General features: G+C 38.7%; 1 protein-coding gene across 6 annotated transcripts in view; it reads left to right on the top strand.

Moving 5' to 3' along the window:
- ELF1 (E74 like ETS transcription factor 1) overlaps positions 1-18435 on the top strand; it is an 84256-nt gene extending 65821 nt beyond the window's left edge. For all 6 annotated transcript variants that reach the window (XM_064645624.1, XM_064645625.1, XM_064645628.1 and 3 more), the window contains 4 exons: positions 2706-2789; positions 5730-5922; positions 7011-7478; positions 16759-18435. In XM_064645624.1, the coding sequence (XP_064501694.1) occupies positions 2706-2789; positions 5730-5922; positions 7011-7478; positions 16759-17371 (1358 nt within the window). In that variant the 3' untranslated portion in view covers positions 17372-18435. The remainder of the gene's footprint in view (positions 1-2705; positions 2790-5729; positions 5923-7010; positions 7479-16758) is intronic.
- The last annotated feature ends 1365 nt before the right edge of the window (positions 18436-19800 follow it).

Below are 19800 nucleotides of genomic sequence, written 5' to 3'. Positions count from 1 at the left end.
CACTGAGCTGCCAAACTATGCATCAGAAAGACAGGAAAAACAAAGGAGTGTCAGACAAAGAAACTTGGAAATTCACTGTACTAATACCTTCAGTCCTGTATTTGCTATGGGAAGGTAGTGAAAATACCAATTATAAATTCAATTAGCTAGCCAAAACTATGGTAGCCCCACATAAGGCTTAGCTCTTGCATGTTCTTCATCCTTCCTCTTTGTAAAATTCTTTCCTAAAAAGGAATTTAGTGATGTACTCCGAAAAGTAATAAATTCATGCTCTATTGAACCAAAGAAGAATGCGTGCTAGTGCTTAATGTGCTTTCGAAAAATACCTTCTTTTAAACAAAGGAAACATATCTGGTGTGTCTCTGTTAATTGTTTCTCTTGATGGTATCAGTCAGTGCCTGGAGATTATAGCTCACAGTGTGGTCTGAAACCATGGTCTTAAGTTTATCTCTAGCCTCGATATACATCAGTAACATGGATACATTTCTGTAAAGAAGTTTCACATTCTTCACTGGTTGCTAATTTTGGTTGGGCTTCTGGTAGAGGACTGTCCAAATGAGATGTCCTGAAGTAGTCTAGGCTGAAGAAAGAGAGCCTAGAATTGCTGTTGCCGGGGTATTCATATTTAGTAGCCTAGGTTATCTCTAATCAGAATTATGTAAATTACATGGGATCAGTACTTCTTTTTCCTGAAGCTTCCCAGCAATAGTTCAGTCATGACCCAATTGCGATCTCATCCACTTCATTGTGTCTTAAGAACTGAAGGTATTTAGAGATGAGGTCTAAATTAGTGACATCAAAATAACACTCCCTACTCCTTAATAGCTACATTTACACCTGTTCAAGAGGGGGAGCAAGACTAGCACCCAACAGAGTCTTCCTGTGACACAACTTAGAGGGGGGAAAGCACTTAACCAAAGTTACCCTGAGGGATTTCTTGTGCCCTAGAGGCTGATCCATACAGAGTGACTTCATCTAGACTTTTTAGGGAAAACTGACATTTTTGCAACCTATAATGGTGAGTGGATAAAAAGTTTCTAAAAATATACCCCAGTAGTTCTTTATCCTTTCATATCATGATATATGAAAAAACACAATGTTGTAGGATTTCCTCCCTCCCACTTTCATTCAAGTCAAGGAAAACATTACTGGCCAAAATGGTGAGTGTTGTTTGTGTCCTGTCCTCAGTCATGAATCCTGTCTGAATGGAAGCAAGAAAGTTAGCGGACTCCAGGTATTACTAGAGTTTCTTCACTATAGCTCTCAACTAACTATCCCTCCTCCCTCATACCCTGTCAAAAAAAGAGAAAGAAAAAGGTACAAAGGTGGACTTAGCAAGACTGCTAATGTCAAAAGATGAGTGCTCAAACCACTGTTTCTTATGACTTCCTTATACTTGGAAGTCTAGAACAAAGGACATAGTGCAACCTGGCACTGAGCTTTTTTTTTTTCAGAGCTAGTGAAAAACTGTTGCTCTTACTCTGCAGCAGAGTTGTTTCCTTACTAAAACAACCCCTAGAAACAAAACCAAAAGTGGAAAGCTATAGTGTATGAGATTGCTCAGGCCTATTGGTCTTGCCTCTTTTTAGAACATCGTTTCTTTTGAGCTGCAATAAATAGAGAAAAAGAAAAATATTTTTCTTTAGATCTTTAATTATGAAAATATGCTATTTGGACTAGAAGTATGTTTCTCTGAGTCTTATGTCTGCTTAGTCTGTTCTGCCTCTCAAAGGATCCTAGGCAGTAATTTAAGTAATGTCAGTGTAGTAAGGGGTCACTGCAAAACCTGATAAGATAAATTGCTGTTTCATAAGAAAGTTATGAAGGTTTCTGATTAATTATTTCACCTGTAAAAGCTGCCATTGCTGAGAATGAGAACTAATAAAGGAGTAGGTTCAAGGTTTTATATTGAAAAATATTTCAGCAGGACTTCGATTTTTTTATTTCCTTATGTTTCAGTAGTTGATTTTGCAGAATTTTCAAATGAATGCTCTTCATTCTTCTAATCGGTTGTAACTAACTTCTTTCTTTCAGTCTTCCTTATAGAACCACCATTCTTACGACTTTAAAAACTGATTTTTTTTTTTCAAAGCTTGTTACTGGTTCTTCTGATTGTTATAAACAAGTGACTTTCCTCTATGTGCAGCCACTGTTGAAAAAGGTGTAAAAGACAACAGGATGGAAAAAAATGTTTGTTTCACATGACAGTGTAGTTTGTTGCTGTCAGTGGAGACTTGCAATTGATTAAACAAGCAGGCAATCTTGTTTTGTCCCTAAATTCCAGTTTGGTGATGAGGGAACAAGATAGTGCTCTGTATTTTATCTATCTTTTCCTCTTTAAACTCTTACCCAGAGTTAATAGCTTATTTTTCTCATCTTATCTGTTTTAAGTGCTCTTAAGAGTACCTAAATAGCCACAGAAATTTCCAAAGCACATGGACTTCAGGAAAGTGAATATAGTCTTTACTAAAAGTACAGTAAGAGCATAGGGGGTCCAATCCTGCTCTAGAAAATGAAGAAGTTCAGCACAGAAGTGAGTTTCTAACTTAGTAGAAATTGAATATTCTTTGAACTGGGGAAACATATCTCTTCCCTTTTTAGGCCCTTGTTTGGGTTTTTTTTGTTTGATTTTTTTGTTTGGGTTTTTGTTTGTTCATTTGTTTGTTTTTTTAAAGCTGCAGTGACTCATTGGTGGTTTATTTCAGGGAAAAAACCGAAACCATCTCGTTCTGAGTCCCCTACTACAACTCCAAACATATCTGTGAAAAAGAAAAACAAAGATGGAAAGGGTAAGTCAAAGAGTTGTCACTGAAGTTTTTAAAAGAACATTGTTTCTGAGTGACCTGTAAAAAGAAGTTCACCAGTTCTCTTGTGATGTAAACCCAGTCTTATGTTCATATCTCATCATAAGGCAAGTAAAAGACAAGCATATGAGCTTGGTGAAATACTCAGTTCCTAGGGAGAAAAATGTATTTGTCACTTCAGTTGCAAGGGTTCTTGGAAACTCTTCAACCCCCCACAGGGTCTGCTGTGTTTTCAGTGAAGTCTTGGGGAGTGCTTTGCATTGTATTAGTGTTTCTTGGGCTTTGGTTATTTTGACGGATGATCTCTGAAAACGTGTTCCATCTGAGTCTAATTCTGCATGAGGAGCTAATCAAGGCTGCCAGTCAGCAGCAGGAAGTACCGAGTCATGAATTTGGAGAAAAGTTATAACACAGCTTGAAGACTTCAGCAGAAAACTTGGGGGTTTGATACTTTAATTCTTCCTGTGTTTAAAAGGGAGAAATAAAAATAGATGCCACATAACTGATACAATAAATCATTTCCTCCAGACTGGACTGTTCAGTAATGCCTGTCAGTTTTGTCAACAGCTCTGTTGCTTTGCTGTTGGGTCCAACGCCTGCACCCGTGCCATGTCTGAATGGCAGCCTGGTGCTGTGGACCCAGCGAGTTGTGCTGCACTCAGTGGGAGCTGGAAATGAGCGTCCCCCATGTCACGGCTGCCTGCTTGTATGCCTAGGGACTGATGGGCTTGCATGCATGCAGTACTTGCCAGGACAGAAGCCCAGCCAACCTTGGAAAATGGTGTCATAACAATGACAGACTCATGAAGTCAGAAAAGTCTCTATATTGACAAATGAATATGTTGGGTTTTTTCTTTTTGAAGAGGCGTTTTCTGCAATAACAGGAACAAAATACTATTGGCAAGCAATAAATATTTAACGTTAATGCCATTAGTTTTAAGTACACCTTGTTGCCTTTTTTTTTAATTACAACCTGATTTTTAAGTAAAAAATGAAAGAAGAATATCAGAGGAACCTCCATGTGGTGCTCAACTGAAATAATAGAAAATATGAAAGCAGCTAGCCACAAAAACTAAAAGGCAGAAGATTCTAATGTTTCTGTCGATGATGGCAAGGATACATCATAATTCACATTTGTCCATTGTTACAAAATTGCTAATTCTGAAGGAAATAAAAGGGAGTGTGTTGCCTGAAACCACTGCCTGCTATGAAGAGCATTTGTTTTGCATTTTGAGAAACACAGAATTCAAGTAAAAGACATACTAATATGACCAGCCGTGGCAGGGAAGAAGCTAGAAAATCACGAGAGCTGTCTGGGTATTCCCTAAGGGGAATTTGTATGCTAAAATAACAAGTTCTCCATATAATTATAGTATACAATGCTTAGAGAAAACTGAGTTTTCTACCTATTTCTTCTGTTGTGACTCAGAGGAGGTTAAAAAAGCCTGTCGGTAAAGCAGACCTGGTTTTTGCAGCCAGTCGTTTTCATAGTGATTTCAGTGGCTAAGCAGTGACAAATTTTCAGATTGCCTTGATGCAGCTGAGCATTTTTGGTCTAGACTACAACAAAAGCACCCTGGATTGGATCATAAATGGCTGGGAATGCTCTCACTCCTGTATGACAGTCTTAACCTTTACCTCCGGGGTATCTGAAGTCAAACAGACTATTTTATGTAAGCTGGGAGACATTTGCAAAGGCGTTGTTTTTCCTCTAGGAATGCTCACTTTTCAAGCTTCCACCTGCTGAAGGAGCTGCTAACATTTTTGTACTGCCAGTGCTGATGACTTTGATGAGTATTTACTAAATATAGCTTATAATACAGTACTATGGGAATTTCATTTTTTAGGAGAAAAAGAGATCAGATTGGTGGTTGTTAAAATGGAAAAAAATCTGGGTTAAATTGAAGCTATCAAAAGTGATCCTGTCATCTTCTGATGTGCTGGGCATCATATTTTGTGGAATTTATGAAACTTGCACATGCTATCATTGCTGTGTTTTTGCACAGCTACTTCTGGGATGTGATACAAGAAGTTTTTACTTACTTTCTCAGACTAACAACTAAAAAGCCTATGTGCAGCTTCAGATTCCCAAAAGAAAGTCAAACACCCAAAAGCCTTAAAAAAAGAAGGCAGAAAAAAGGATCTAATTGGTTGTATGAGTTTAGACTCTTTAAATGTGGTTCAGAAAAAATATGCATATTTTGTGCTTGTTTTAAGTATTCACAATCTGTGATTTTAATACTGTTTCTTTATACGTGGTAAACACTGAACAGATGTGATGGATTTCCATATATAAGTGTTTGTGCCTGCTTGTTTGTAAAATTAAATTTGAGGTTGTCTACCAGCAAGTGCTCACTGGATTAAAAAAAATTAGCTTTTTCTGTACTTTATCCTTGAAGATATACCTACCTCAGCACATACCACTGATTACCCCATATAAATCTAATTCTTAAAAGTAAGGATTTTGTTTAGCCTTTTAAAGGATTATAACACTCACCTCAATTCAGCAAAGCATTTAAGCAACAGCCTAATTTCCAGCATTTTTAGATCATAGACTGGAACATGTTCCTATTCAAGATAAAGCAGTAGTGACTGCTTCTGTAACCAGATTAGGCAGGAGGGAAATGGATACGTAGGTGACTAATGCTGTCTAATCTTGGTGGTTGGAATGGTGCAGCTGTAGGTTGACTGGTGCCTGACTGGTACAGAGAAAGTGGCTGGGGTGTTTGGGCATCCAGATTATAATAACTCACAGGAATCTTTTCCTATCCTCTTCCATCACTATTTCCTAGTCTTGATTATATATTACAATCTATTAGTAAAGATCCCAGCTTCTTACTTCTAAGATTATTTGCATCATTAATAAAATATGGTCAACTAATATTTTTTCTATTTTTTGTGTGTTTTGAAATACTTTCATTTTAGGAAATACAATTTATCTCTGGGAGTTCTTACTAGCACTGCTCCAGGACAAAGCTACGTGTCCTAAATATATCAAATGGACTCAAAGAGAGAAAGGCATTTTCAAACTGGTAGATTCCAAGGCTGTGTCCAGGTTGTGGGGAAAACACAAAAACAAACCTGACATGAATTATGAAACAATGGGTAGAGCTCTCAGGTATGTGCATTTTTAATAAAAGACTGTTTTTGTTGCCTTAGGGTTTGTGTGCATTTAATGCCTCATCTAATTTGTATAACAACATAGTATTCTATTAGTTTGGAAAATGAAGAAATTATTTCAGGAAAATAAATTAGCTAACTAAAAGTAACCCTTACTAACCTCAACTCCAAGTCAGTCACCTTCACTTTCAGCACAGACATTTTTCGGTGCTGCTGCAAAAACTGCATCTTCAGAGTCAGACAGACAAAGTAAAAGACTGAAGATTTCAAGTGGGGCAAGCCTTTTACATAAATTTGAATGTCTTTTCTAAAAAAAAAAAAAAGCTAAATGCAGGTGTATTCATTAAATTATTTCTACTTGTTGCACATGATCCCCTTTCCAGTGGAAGATAAAGTTTTAGAATTCAGATCTGATTTCACTTCTCTGAACTTGTGTGTACAGACATTTTTAAAACATAGAATTGTGTGCCACTGCCTATCAAGCCGGGGGTTTTCTCATACATAAAAGACTTCAAAATAAGCAGATGTCCACGAAGCTTCAGTCTTACCTGGATAATTGTCCAACTCAGCAGCTATGCATTTCTTTTAATTTCCCTTCACCTCTCACCTCAGTGTGCGTAATTTCAAATTGTCATATTAGTTTGTAAATATAACAGAAGTAGTGCCTTCCTGTCCTGTTCCCTTTGCTTTGTTGTAGCTGAAATGTCTGCCTGTGCTCACTGGTGAATAAGCATGAATTCAGGTAACTGAAAGAACTGTATGAGTCAAGAGGAGAATTGAAAGTTTCATGCACCTTTTTAAAGTGTATGAGTTGATAGCAGAGCTGCCAAGTTGTGGAGTTCTTTTCTTTTTCTCCGCAGAGGTATTTAAGGTTGGAGGTAAAACGTGACATGAAATAGCAGTAAATGAAAGTTGTTTGAGGAAAACAATATCCTATTAAATTGGCAACTTTTTTATAATGAAGAAACTAGACACTTAAAAGTTTGTTTACTTGTTAGTGCTATGTTTATTTTCTGGGAGTTTTGTGGCTTTGTTTTGATTTTGGCAAAAAACCTGTGTAACTTGATGTATGTATGCTTTAAACAGATACTATTACCAAAGAGGAATCTTGGCTAAAGTAGAAGGTCAGCGTCTAGTGTATCAATTTAAAGAAATGCCAAAAGATCTCATCTATATTGATGATGAGGATGCGAGCCCTAGCACTGAATCATCAGATTCAACTCTGCTCTCGACTGCGGTGGCCAACAGAAACCAATCAAGCAGAACTAGAGCATCTGCAAACGCAGGAACAAAGGGAGGATCAACCGCGATGCTAAAAACAGGAAACGCAAAGCCTGCTAAGCTGAAGGAGCATGTAGAAGTTGGACAGCAGCAGACACCTGGCTTGACTTCAGAAGTTTTGAGGACAATGCAATCTCCGCAGCCAGTACAATCCACTCAGCTTTTTCGGACAGTTCACGTAATGCAGCCATTGCAGCCCCTCACAGAAGGACATGCAGCTGTAACCAGTAATGTTCCGGATGAATCGTTGAATTCCTCGGTTCAGAATATAAGGTAAGAAAATGTACAGAACATAAATATTTGAATAATAATAAATTCACTGGCTAATGGCTAGATAGAGTAGATTGTTTTGCTTCCAAGAAATGCTAGTCTTCCAGTTTAATTGACATGAAACAATGTCTTTGTGGTTGATCCTAGGAATTTAGAGTGACTACAGCATACTGTGACACGTACACACATAAACACTCTGCCTTTGGTGGGGGGAAGTGCATCCTTCCCATGGTATTAGACTTGATGCACATCCTTTCGAGAGTTAAAATACACAACTCCTTAAAATTGGCATTGTCAATTCTGTTCCACAGCAGAAACTGTGTTTTCATGTCTCTGCTTCTACACCAATTGTTTGGTGTCTTTGCTTTTGAATTATACATGGTGGGTCTGCATGATCCCTTCAGAAAGATTTTCCTTCTTGCTTTTTCATCTTAAGAATTTTTTGTCATCTCTTTAATCTTTTGTATTGTCCCCAGTTACAGCAAGGGAAAGTTCCATGTTATCTGCTCTAGCATTTTGCTGCTGTTACAAGAACAAGTTCTTTTGATTTTAGAAAACAATTAACAGAATAATTTCATGGGAGCTGTGTATCTGCAGACTGTTTTTGGAGACAGTCATGCTTCCAGGCTGAATTTGTAAGTCAACTGGCTAACACTACACAGTATCATGACTCTTTTGCATCTACCCCTTAGTAGCAGCATCCTAACTGAAGAGGCTTTAAAAAGTCACTTAAGCCTGATTTTACCCAAGCCTGAGGCGTCGCCCAATGGACGGGTGCATATGGAGCTTGTTCATCTCAGCCATACTGACTACAAAAGACCTAAAACAAACAAATGTTCTTGCAATCTAGGCTCCTCACAGGAATGTCAGAGTTGTATATAGTGATTGTGGACCTTAAAGCTGTTTCAGGAAAGCTTCAGGATATGATTCAGGAGCTGCACATTCTCAATCAATTATCATAACTTTTTTTGATATTTGCTTTGTTAGTGCTTATAATTTTCTGCTGCAAAATGGCAGTAATGCTATTTCCTGCTCCCTTCCTCTGTTCTTTCCTTTGAAAATTACATCCAGAGCCACCAGTAGTTTTGGAGTGGTACTGACTCTCTGAGATAAACCATGTGTTTTTGTCAGAGAAGTGGGTAATGACAGTAATGAGACCAAATAATTTCTTTGTTTCCGAAGAACAGTAGAGAGAAAGATTATATTTTATCAAAAGTTTATGTAAAAGATGATTATGAAGGATTTAACAAAAAAATTCCAGTTTTGAAATGAATTTAGAGAATTAATAAAAATCTGCATCAAGGTGATGTGTTGTATGTTTTTAAAGCTTAGGGATGAAGCTACTCAGTACAGTGCAGTCCAATGAGTTTGGGCTTGATGAAGGATTTACTTACTTGTAAAAATTGACAAGGGCAATATATAGTGAAAGGAAATAAGTACAGACACAATTGAGGCTATGCAGTACCACATAAGTCAGAAGAACAATAATATTAAACATTAATAGAGAGAAAGTTCAGGAATTTGCAGAGTTAAATAAGTCTAGGCTAGACCTACACTAGATTATGTATCACAAAAACCGTCAGTAGTATAGATGGTATAAGGAATGGTAAAAACAAACAGAAGTAAGACTTAATGCAGGCTAGAAGTCCAGCCTAACATTCGGAAAGCTGTTCAGTGACATTATGACATCCAGTTATTGCATTACAGTATTTCACAATCGGACATTGGGTAATAAACTAAGGGGAAAAAGTAGTAGAGATGATATATGTGTGAGGTTCAAATTAAATAAAAGCCTTAAAGCCTTAGAGTTCTATATTGCATTGGTTCACATCCATTGTTTGTAACTTAGAACATTATCCCTTGAAGTCTTCAATTGCACTTTTCTTAGCCAAGATGACAAAGTGTCTTAAATGAAGGGGAAAAAAGGAACCATCTGACCTTTTCAGAATGGTATAGAAGTATTGCTGATTAAGAAAGATTATACTACAGCTTCTGAGCAGTTAGAATGAAAATAATAACCACCAGGATGGGACAAGCTGCAAACCAAGGTGCTGATGAATCCTGTGCAATAGTCACTGCCCATTCCAGGCTCTCAAAATACAATTTATGACAGATACATTTCTGCTCAGCTTCAAAGTGCAAACTTAAAGTAGTTTGGTGAGGTAGAATGACACACTGAACTTATTTCGGAGCATATGTTTTTTCTTGTTTTATAATAAGGCTGAAACAAAGGTTGGTTTGTTCAAACAGCTAAATCTCTAGCAGTTGAATGTGTTTGTGTACACATTCTGAATTGCTGCAGTGGGGCTTCCATAAGGGTTGAAATGGGTGGTCTGCATGATTTGAAAATGTACAGCAGGTATGAATGCCATGGTAGACTAAGAGTTGGCAGACCTTCTGATGTATGCACATGCTCTGTAGGATTGTGTTTGGAGTCACTTTATAGTAGGAAGAATGAGGACAAATAGCAACATTGGTTGCCAGTTGCTGTTCAGTGGTTGGGGCATGTAAATAGTCAAGGTCAGTTGGGCAAAACAGAAACTAGGGTCTGGTTATGATTCTCAAAAGTTTCTGACGCATACTGTTTAGTGATTGGGCTCTGCCTCGAAGCGTGAACATATTGAACCCATATAGTTTGTCTTATGCAATGTAGTTCTAAAGTTTTATTCATGTGAATGTTCACTCCTCTGCTTGATGAAAGTAAATGGTCTTCCCTCTGCAGTAATTTGCTTCTGTTGTGTTTTAAGAAGAAAAAAAAAAGAGAGAAAATATTGAGCATCTTTGCGGTCAAAACAATTGGTTCTTAACACTTAACTGTAGCCTTCAGAGAGTAAGTTCTGAACCTACATCTTCTCTGTTGAGGGACTTGGTAAAAGAATCACATTTGAAGACTGTTGTGAAGGGCTCATGTCAGCATCCCTGCCCTGCACTAGGCAACACTGTCTGGTACACTGTCAGAGCATCACTGAGAGAGTGTTGCAGCTGTTCCCCAGGGCCTCTTGGCGTTTCTCAAAGAAAATGGGCATGCCAGTGAGAATCCACAGTTGGTTCTTTGCAGGAGACAGGCAGCAACTTCATTTATAGCTGCACAGAGCTTGTATCTTACTCTGAAGTGGAAAGGTCTTGGCTTTTGGATGGCTTTTAATGTGCTTTTTATGCAAGTTTTGGTGCTGTTGTATGAAGGGGAGACAAAGAGAAGTGTTACTTTCCAAGGATAAATGCCTCTTCAGCCCCAGTGCTTAAAGAGAAAGGCTGTGGTGATCTGTTAACTGAAGCTTAGGAAACAGGGCAGGAGCAGGGTCAGGTCAAGCAAACTGGATTTTGCTGACTGAGGAAAACATGTAGTATCCCCAGTGGGAATATTTGAAATTGTAAACGCACTGCTGTTCTGCAGATCTAACTGTTCTGGCTTGGTGTACGCAAGCACAGTTACTGTAGTCTCCAGTTGTGTAACTGGGAGCCAAGTTTGGCACCAAATGTTTGCAATGATAAGACAAAAATAAAAATGTCACTCTGGATGAGCATTTTATTGCTAACTTTTTCCAATGAGACACCGTTTACAAGGAAGAAAAAGTTTCTTTGAATTTAGTGCTTGTAAAATTCTTCTGTTTAAATCAGAATAACTTACACAGGTTAACCAGAACATCTGGTTTATTTGAGTAATTGTATTTTAGCTTGGAATTAGGAGGCACTGGCCTGGGATTCAGCTCCATGGTCGTTGGGTCATTCTGAGTGTAAAGAGCATCCTTTCTGTTGCTCCAGAAAGTGTACCTCTCCCGTAAGGCTAGGGACTTACCTTGTGTAGGACATCATACAGGGCTGTAAGGTGCCTGTGTTTGGGCAATTAAATTTCTCCCTTAAATGATGAGGGCTGGAGATAAAAAGATTCATGAAAATGCATTTTCATTTGCCTTTAATCTAGAGTAGTAGTGATTTAAGATGTAGTGAAAAGAGGTTCTCACGTTACTTTCGGTTCAGAGAAGATTATATAGTGAGTAATTTTAAATTATGTGTCTGTCTCTTTTATTGACTGTATGGGACATAGCTGAATCATCTAGCTGGCAGCTCTGTGTACCAAGAAACTTGGAATTAGCTGACTGCTGACAGACCTTTTACAATGCTTTAGCAGGCTTCAGGTATGAAACACAATGTTTCTATCAATATTTAATTCTGAGTCCGAATTCTGGTCTTCTAACATGTTCTGTCCAGGCTACCACTCAACTTCTGGCTAATTTAGAAGGCTGTCCTTTGATTGGCCACCATCAGTGCCCGTGCTTTGCTTTCCTTCTGTTTGCAGTTAGACAGTAGTCTCCTATCAGTGCTCCAAAGGCAGGCCTGCAGTAGAAGCTCTCCAGCACACTGACTAGTAGATACTGTTGGATCTGACTCACTGCTGCCATAGCCTTCCCCAAAGGAAGGCAAACAGGTGACTGTTAAAAAGAGCTGATCTCTGTAATCTCTTAAGTGAAGGCTTGACTGCAATGTAGATTTCAGGATGGTGAGAAAAATGTCCTTCCTGAGGGAGATGTTGGTCAGGAATAGACTGATGTGATCTCAGTGGGCTTCTACAAGAAACTCTCTTTATCTTAGAACAAGGTTTGTCTGTCAGAACACATTTGTAATAGGGATGACTTCTATCACAGCTATCTATCTTCTGTCAAGACTTTGGTTATAACCAAACGTTTCGATGTGATTTTCCTGCAGCTGAGAAGAACTTTTCTTAAACGCAGTTCTGATTTAGTTTCTGTGGTAGGCAAGAAGGCAACTGCTTATGACAGGAAGGACTTCAAAATCCTCTAGTCAGACTAATTTTGTTTCTGCACAATAAGAAGCTATCCGTAGGAGCTCTCTTTCCATGTCTTTCCACTGCTGAAAGAGGTAGGGGCTCTGCAGATTTCTGTTAGTAGCAAAGTTCCTGAGTTTTAATTCAGGTGACTGTGCAGTTTTGAAAAATTCTAGTAAGAAGAATGTAAAGCTCCATGGGTCAGTAAAAAGGACAGCCTTAAGAGCTGAGTCCTCTGTCCTCATGACGTTAAGAAATGATGTTGTTCAGGCAAAGCATTAGACAAGAACGTGCACCGCCACCACTTCAGAGGAGGCTGTGTTAAGACTGGGCAGGAGGGCATCAGCATCAAGCACGTTTCTGCCTCTCATGGACATCTCCTGCTGGACTGCTTAGCAGCACCTGTCCGTGTGGCTTGTGCTGTAGAACAGCCTGTGGCTATGAGAAAATACACTGGGGTGAAGTATTGATAAGATTGCTGATGACTGAGGATCATGTTCATGAGTGCAGCTGTGGAGCAGTTTGCAGCAACAGTAGAGCTCCTGAGTAGCATTTGGTTGATGCTCTCTGTATAGTCACTCAGAGGAGATCACCTCTCAACTTAGGCATACAAAGTGATTCTAACAAGCTCATCCCACCTCTTCACCTCCTTTACTCTTCCTAGCTTGACTGAATGAGTTCTGGCAACCAGTTAATTGAACAAATGGGCTAAGTCTCTGGAAATTAGCCTATTTACCTCCAGGCCATCATTTCCCCTGTAGCTTGTAGGTTGAACAATGTGTATGTTGGAGAGGGAATTCTGTGGTACATCTCTCTATGTTTCTTAATATTGCATTGTTTCATTTTCTTACTGTACTGTGAAATACTTTGTTTACCCTTGGCTTGTAGCTTCAATTTTTTTTATATCTTCTTTGGCTTGTAGCTTCAGTATTTATTGGTATCGTTTCCATTTCATAATTTTCACGTAAATTACCATGAATAAACTTGTTTTTCTAGCCTGTCATTTACTGTTTGCTTTATCACTAGTTACCTCTTGATGAGCTAATAAGATATTGCACAATTCTAGGCCATTAACAGTAACAAATGGACCAAGAAATAGACCATAATTTTCTGCCAAGCTAAAATGACTTCTGAATTTTTGTCATTCTTTTCTCAGTTGTAACCAGATTGTTTTATGGCAGCATTTCCTTTTCATCACTGTTGCTCAATGTTCTTGTTCTTTTTGAAACCTCAGCAGGAACTTCTAAAATAATTGACCAAAAGATTTGTACCTTAGAGCAAAAGTGGTGTTAGCAAAATATCAATGAAATTCGGAAGCGTAGCAAAATATACAGTTCAAAGCACCTAAAATAAAGTAACCCAGTGTTAACAAATCACCTTAATTAGTGAGTACATTTTTTTTTTAATGGAGAAAACGATTAACCAAGCTGTATTTTTTTTCAGCGATATTCAAGGCAAACAGTTTGAGCAGGTAGATTTTTAGTTAGTAAACAGATACAGCTGTCTGTAGTTTTAACAATTAAGGAAAATGTCTTGCTTGGCCACCAGTAATGTAAATAAATATTTATGCTGTGCTTGTGCAGACGCCTGCTGCATGCATTCACTTTAGCAGGTTCATACTCTATGTGTATACATATATCTGTATGTACAGGTTTATATACTTGTGTATCATATATCTATATCTTGACTGATGGAAAAGACAAAGCATCTAGAGTAAACTATTAATCACAGTATGGTGTACAGGTATGGGATTGGCTTTCAAGAGAAATAAAATGGCTTAGCATCGATATGCAGATACTAATTTCAGTATGCTAAGGCAAATGGCCTGATTTCTTTTCCCAGAGCTGTTACTCCTAGTGCTTTAGAGATACTTTCTGCATTGATTAGATCCAGTTCACACTTTTCGAGGTTGTCCTTTACAGCCATTTAGCAGTTAGAAGCTTTTATTTTTTACAAAACAACTAGAGAACAAGAAAGTAGCTTCAGAGTAATCCTTGGATGGCATACCAGCACAAGCTATCAGCTTCAGGTGCTGCTTTCAAAACTGCAGCTATTGAGTTGATCTTAATCCTTCAAGCTCAGGTAAGTTTCTTCATGGATTAAAGAGCTGACTCAGTATCTACTCTGAAACTTTTAAAGCTTCTCTGATGACAAGTGCCAGTTGTCTTTCCTTCATAGCTGTTCCACTGGCATTTGTTGGTCTCTGTAGACTTTCCTGGGTTGAGCTGTATGTATGTGACACTTTGGTTTTACTGCAAGTTTGTTTAACTGTAGGTAGTTTACTTCCCCCCCCCCCCCCCCCCCCAAAAAAAAAAAAAAAGGTAGTGGATGCCCTCATCCTATTACTATTTCTGACTTTTCTGTGAAGGTCCCAGGAGAATTGCGGGGACAAGAAACAAAAAAGAGAGTTAGCACTAATAACCTTTCTCACACCTGATGTGAGCCTTGGTACTGTCATTCTGAGCCTTGCACTTTAAGCTCCGTGTTGGTATTTGCGGTGCAGCACCAAGTTCTCCAGAAGTTTGAAAGAAAGAAGCAATCACTCTAGCTGGTGCTTCACCTCCAGCCCCATTTCCATGAGCTTCTTCTGGGCTGTCTCTAGTTTAGTGAAAAAGGAGCTCAAGATGACTCAGGTGTCAGTCACATCAAATTTTGAGTCCCGGTTATGATGGCCTTTGTGATGAGACCTGTGTGGGAGCCTCGTTGGCAAGGATTTGGATTTGTTTTGCTATTGCAGCATTGCTGGGTACTGCAACCTTCTTTCTTGGGAGGAAGAGAAAGCTACAGATGGAAGTTTTGTTCCTTGTGTTAGCAAGCTGTGTGGGAGCTGGGGGAAAAGATTGCATGCAGCAGGGACTGGCAGCTGGAGGCTGCTCAGAGAGTACCCATGTGCTCTGAGCCTAATACCAGCAGGGTTACTGGGGCTACTCTTGCTGGAGCAATCTTTGGAGCTCAGCTAGAGGCCTTTCCCAGAGGACCGAGCTGAGTAGGACCTGGCAAATCATCTACATATATTCCTTCACTTGCTGCTGCACTAAGAAAATGGGAATGCAGCTCCCTGTGTGGTTGGACTATGGCCAACCACATTGCCCTATAGCTTCAGCACCACATAAGTCCTGCTTTGGTAAGCTTTTTGTTGAAACTGGGATAGCCAGTGTGGTTTTAAATTGACATTTTGAATATGCTAAGTCAGAGTTGATTGGTCAATGGCTAAATGCTGGCAAGTAGGATTTCACAGAGCTGTGAAAAATAGATGCTACACGGATAGAAGGACTAGAGAAAGGAGGATGTTCCATGGTAGATGTATGGTAGGCAATCCTTAGAGCATATCTGATGTCCAGTCTTCAGAAGAAAGAGGAGGCAGAGCTGTGCGTGGACTTCAAAATAGAAATGTTGACAGTAAATTGCTTTGCATCTGAAGTGATTTCAGCAGGGGTAGAAATAAAGTAGTAGGAGGAGATAGTTATTTTCGTTTATCTTTGAGAAAATACAAGGGAGAGCTTAAAACTAAAAAAAGAGGAGGAGGGCAGGCAGGAGAAAACACTAAAAAGAAACAGGAAGGTTGGAGAGAACTTTGCATGACAAGCAGAAGGAAAGAAAGACTGTCAGAGACAGCATGGCACAGTGGGCTGGAGCAAGCTGTAGGAGAATGTCAAAGCAGTTATTCTTCCCTTCCTCTTTCCCTCCCCAGTAACTATTTATGTTGTGGTTTGGATTTTTTGTTTTGGTTTTATTTGCTTGACCTGGAGTGTGTTGCAAAGTTTAAGTCACTGTCGTCCACTGCAGTAGCTGTGTACTCCAGCAGTACAGCTGTTAACCTTCTAATGTTGCCCTTGCAGCTGTATACCTGTTGAAAGTAATGTGGCACCCAAGTCTTTGAGCCTGCAACTGATGGAATTACTCCTAATTTAAAGTGATGTTTTTGGGAGCGGGTTCTGTTCAGTTGTTTTACCAGAAGTCATGTATGAGCCTGGCAGACAGAGAACTGTGTGTCCTGGGAGTCTGAGAAGGTCTTGACCAGATTTACTGCTGCAATATGAATTCTTTTGCATATAGTTAGATGTATATATGGATGTCAGGAGAATCAAGGCCTGACTTATGAATTATTTAGGCTCGTGATTTGTGAATTATTTAAGGTAACTTGTGAAACTGATGGCAGATGTGTAGTGGGTCATGCTTGTGATGTTGGTTGATGCTTGAGATGGGGGGTCTTAGATGTGATTCCCAGGTTATTTGATGACCTACTCAATGTCTCAAAGGCAGGCTGTTCAGTTTGGTGATGGCAGTATTGTTCATGCACGTTACCTTTACTTTCAGAACATCTTGCTGAATTCAGGGGTCAGGTCCAGTTCTTTTTTATTAGGAGAGATACTGCTACTTCTTTTGGAAATGTTGGGTAAATAAATGTTTATGATGCCAAATGATTTTTCTATAGTAAGTATTTTTTTAACATTCAGCGTGGAAGTGTTCTGACCCTATAATCTTTTCTAATCTTAACAGGACTTTACAGACTCCAGCACAGGTTCCAGTGGTTGTTTCTCCTGGAAATCAGCAGCTGCATACTGTAACACTCCAGACAGTGCCTCTTACTACAGTTATAGCCAGCACAGATCCAGCCTCAGTAACAGCAGCCCAAAAATTCATTTTACAAGCCATTCCGACTTCACAAGCCATGACGGTTCTTAAAGAAAACGTCATGGTACAGTCTCAGAAGCCAGTCTCGCCTCCTTCCTCAATTGTGCTGAGCCCAGCACAAGTTCAGCAGGTGCTCACCAGCAGTGTGCAGACAATTTGCAATGGAACAGTCAACATGGCTTCGTCTCCATCCTTCAGTGCCACTACCCCCGTGGTGACATTTTCGCCTAGCAGCTCCCAGGTGATGTCTCATCCGTCGGGCACAGTGATCACTTCGGTGATTAAAGCACCAGAAACCAAACAGGTTGGTGTACAAGAAGCAGTGAAGGAAGGGGGTGACAAATCAGACGATACTGAGCAGTCGGAGCAGAGTTTCCAGCAGCAACCATTTGTGATGGTAGTGTCCAGTTCGAATGGTATCCCATCTAACATGCAAGTGAAGCAAGAAAATGAGCCATTGGAACCCAATTTGTATTAATAATTAAATAATTAAAAAAAAGACCCTGTGGATGATTATTTTCATAAATGTGATGGGACCTTTCAGTTATGTATATATGATTTGATTTTGAAGCAAGATGTTGCAAAGCTACTTAATTTCTGCAGTTAATTGTTAGAATTCATGCTTTAGGATGGATTTTGATTTTCTGTTAATTGCTAAGTGTTATCATATCAATAAAATGATATATTACTCATTTTTCAAAATACAGGCATGAAGGAACATGCTTTTTATGCTATGAAGACTTTCTCCTGAGGTTGTTGGCCAAAGTTTCAAACTTCTTATTTTACGTTTTCAATCTCTTGCTGATTTACATTGTTATTGTAACCTTTTCTGTTTAATCTGTATGTGTATCACTTAACTTTTGAAGCAGCAGTTACTTTTAGTGAGACAGTTTCATTCCATGCATTTGAATTTTTATGATTGAGTATTTGTTTCATACCAGTGAATTACATCAGTTTTAGAATTTGATAACCAGGTATCCTCTTGCATTTTTGCAGCACAAGCTCTTGTGTGTGCAAAATAGAATATACACTCCTATTGAGAGTACACAAAACATATATTCCAGTAATGGACATTGCTATGTCTATATTTTATATGAAAATATTGGATATATTTAATTACAGAAGCTAATGGCATCACTACAGGTGCAAATATTTCATACCATTTTCTGACTATGAAGCTTAACAATCTTGCTTTCTACTTCAGATTATTTTGTAAGGGGGGAGGGAAATGAAATATATACAATTTATGCAGGTTTTTGGAAATTAATACTGCAAAGAATTCTTTTTTTTTTTTTTGATTGTAAATACTGTACATTCAATGTCGCAGGGAAGTTTTTTCAGCTAATTTGTTTCCGTACAAATTTTTGATAGATGCAAATAAGATCATTATGTTTAGAGGTCTAATGTTATATGTATTCATATTACAGAGTGAATTTGTATTTAAGGACAAATTTTTAAATGATGGAGCCCACTGAACCTTGGGTCCTTGTCTTTTGTATTTTTAATTGGTTTATTATGAAAATAAATCAAATGAAAAAAACACATTTTTCTGTATTTACTCTGAAATGTTTTTATATTATTGTAATGTTTTGACAATCATAAACAACAAAAATACAGTGAGAAACAGGACAAGGTGATTAGTCCGTGTGGGTCTGTGGTGGGACATGAGCAATTCATGAATCGCTTCTAAACAGACGTGAACACAACCAGCGTATTGTGGGTATCCTTTGAAATAGCAGTACTGTATGTTCTTGTAGCTCAGCTGAAGGTTGAGCTTAATTCAAGAACTGGACTTAAACTTCTCCTTTTCCGTCAACTCCCACTACATTAAAGACAAAGCAAAATTTTGAACATAATTCCAGGGTGCCATTCATTGCAAAGGTGTTTGTAGCTCGTGCCACACAAATGATAGCTCAAACTGTGAGGGCTTCAAAACCTCGCATGTTGCGGTGTTTCAGCGGAAGGTGGATTAAAAATAAACAGACCTGGTATGATTCTATCAGTATAAAATTAAAGGAAATATGACTTTCTATGATTGAATTCATGTGGAAGTTTTATTGATGGGTTGATAATGTTAATTAAAACTTCAAGCATATGATTACTAGAAAAACTAATAGCAGAAACGTAGCAGAGGTAGTTTGGTCTAGTTGCACAGAAGTAACTCTACAAACAATTGAACAACTCTCTGCCACAGCTGCCCTGTTAATTCAGTATTTATTCCTTCTGACTCCCATGCAGTTAGGCTTCCACCTGCAAACACAACATGCTTCACCCCAATTCCAGGAAGGCTGGCCATACCCAAAACAGTGGTTGTTTATCTGGCAGCGCTCCCTGCAGCTGGGGAGTGCTGGCAATATTGCTAGGAATGTGGACAAGTGTTGTAGAAGCATATCTGATAACAGTTCTCATCCTGAGGGCTATGTCAGATTGACAAAAGCACTGGAGAGGGAGCCTAGTTTGTTTAATGAAAATATAAAATGGGGAGTTTTTCCTATACTACAAGTAATTAATAATTCTAGGAAACCTGAAGTGATAATGCTTGACTAACATCAGTGTTTTTAGATGTGGGGAAGTTGTTCTGGTGATTTACTGGAAATATGAAACGAAAAAAAATCGCACCATAAGGTTACAGCTTCAGCCGCAAAACTTCATGCCATAGATACAACTATTACATGGGGAAAATTATTTGTCAGCTTAGTTTATGTCAGTTGGAGAAGTGGAGAAAATAAAATCTCCAGCAGCAGTAATGTGTCTTTAGCAGCAGACTGTTGTATAACAAACAGTGAATGGAAATCACTCTGTTCCCATATCCCTTAGGCTCTGATGTACCAGCCAGGTTGATCTGTACTTCAGACTCCCTTTGGTATGGTAAAGGAAGGGAGAAGCTGGAGTAAATCATAAAACAAG

This window comes from Pseudopipra pipra, chromosome 2 (assembly GCF_036250125.1).
Source record: "Pseudopipra pipra isolate bDixPip1 chromosome 2, bDixPip1.hap1, whole genome shotgun sequence".
Classification (NCBI taxonomy): domain Eukaryota; kingdom Metazoa; phylum Chordata; class Aves; order Passeriformes; family Pipridae; genus Pseudopipra; species Pseudopipra pipra.
Note: the sequence above shows the minus strand (reverse complement) of the source record. Positions and strands in the feature narration are given on the sequence as shown.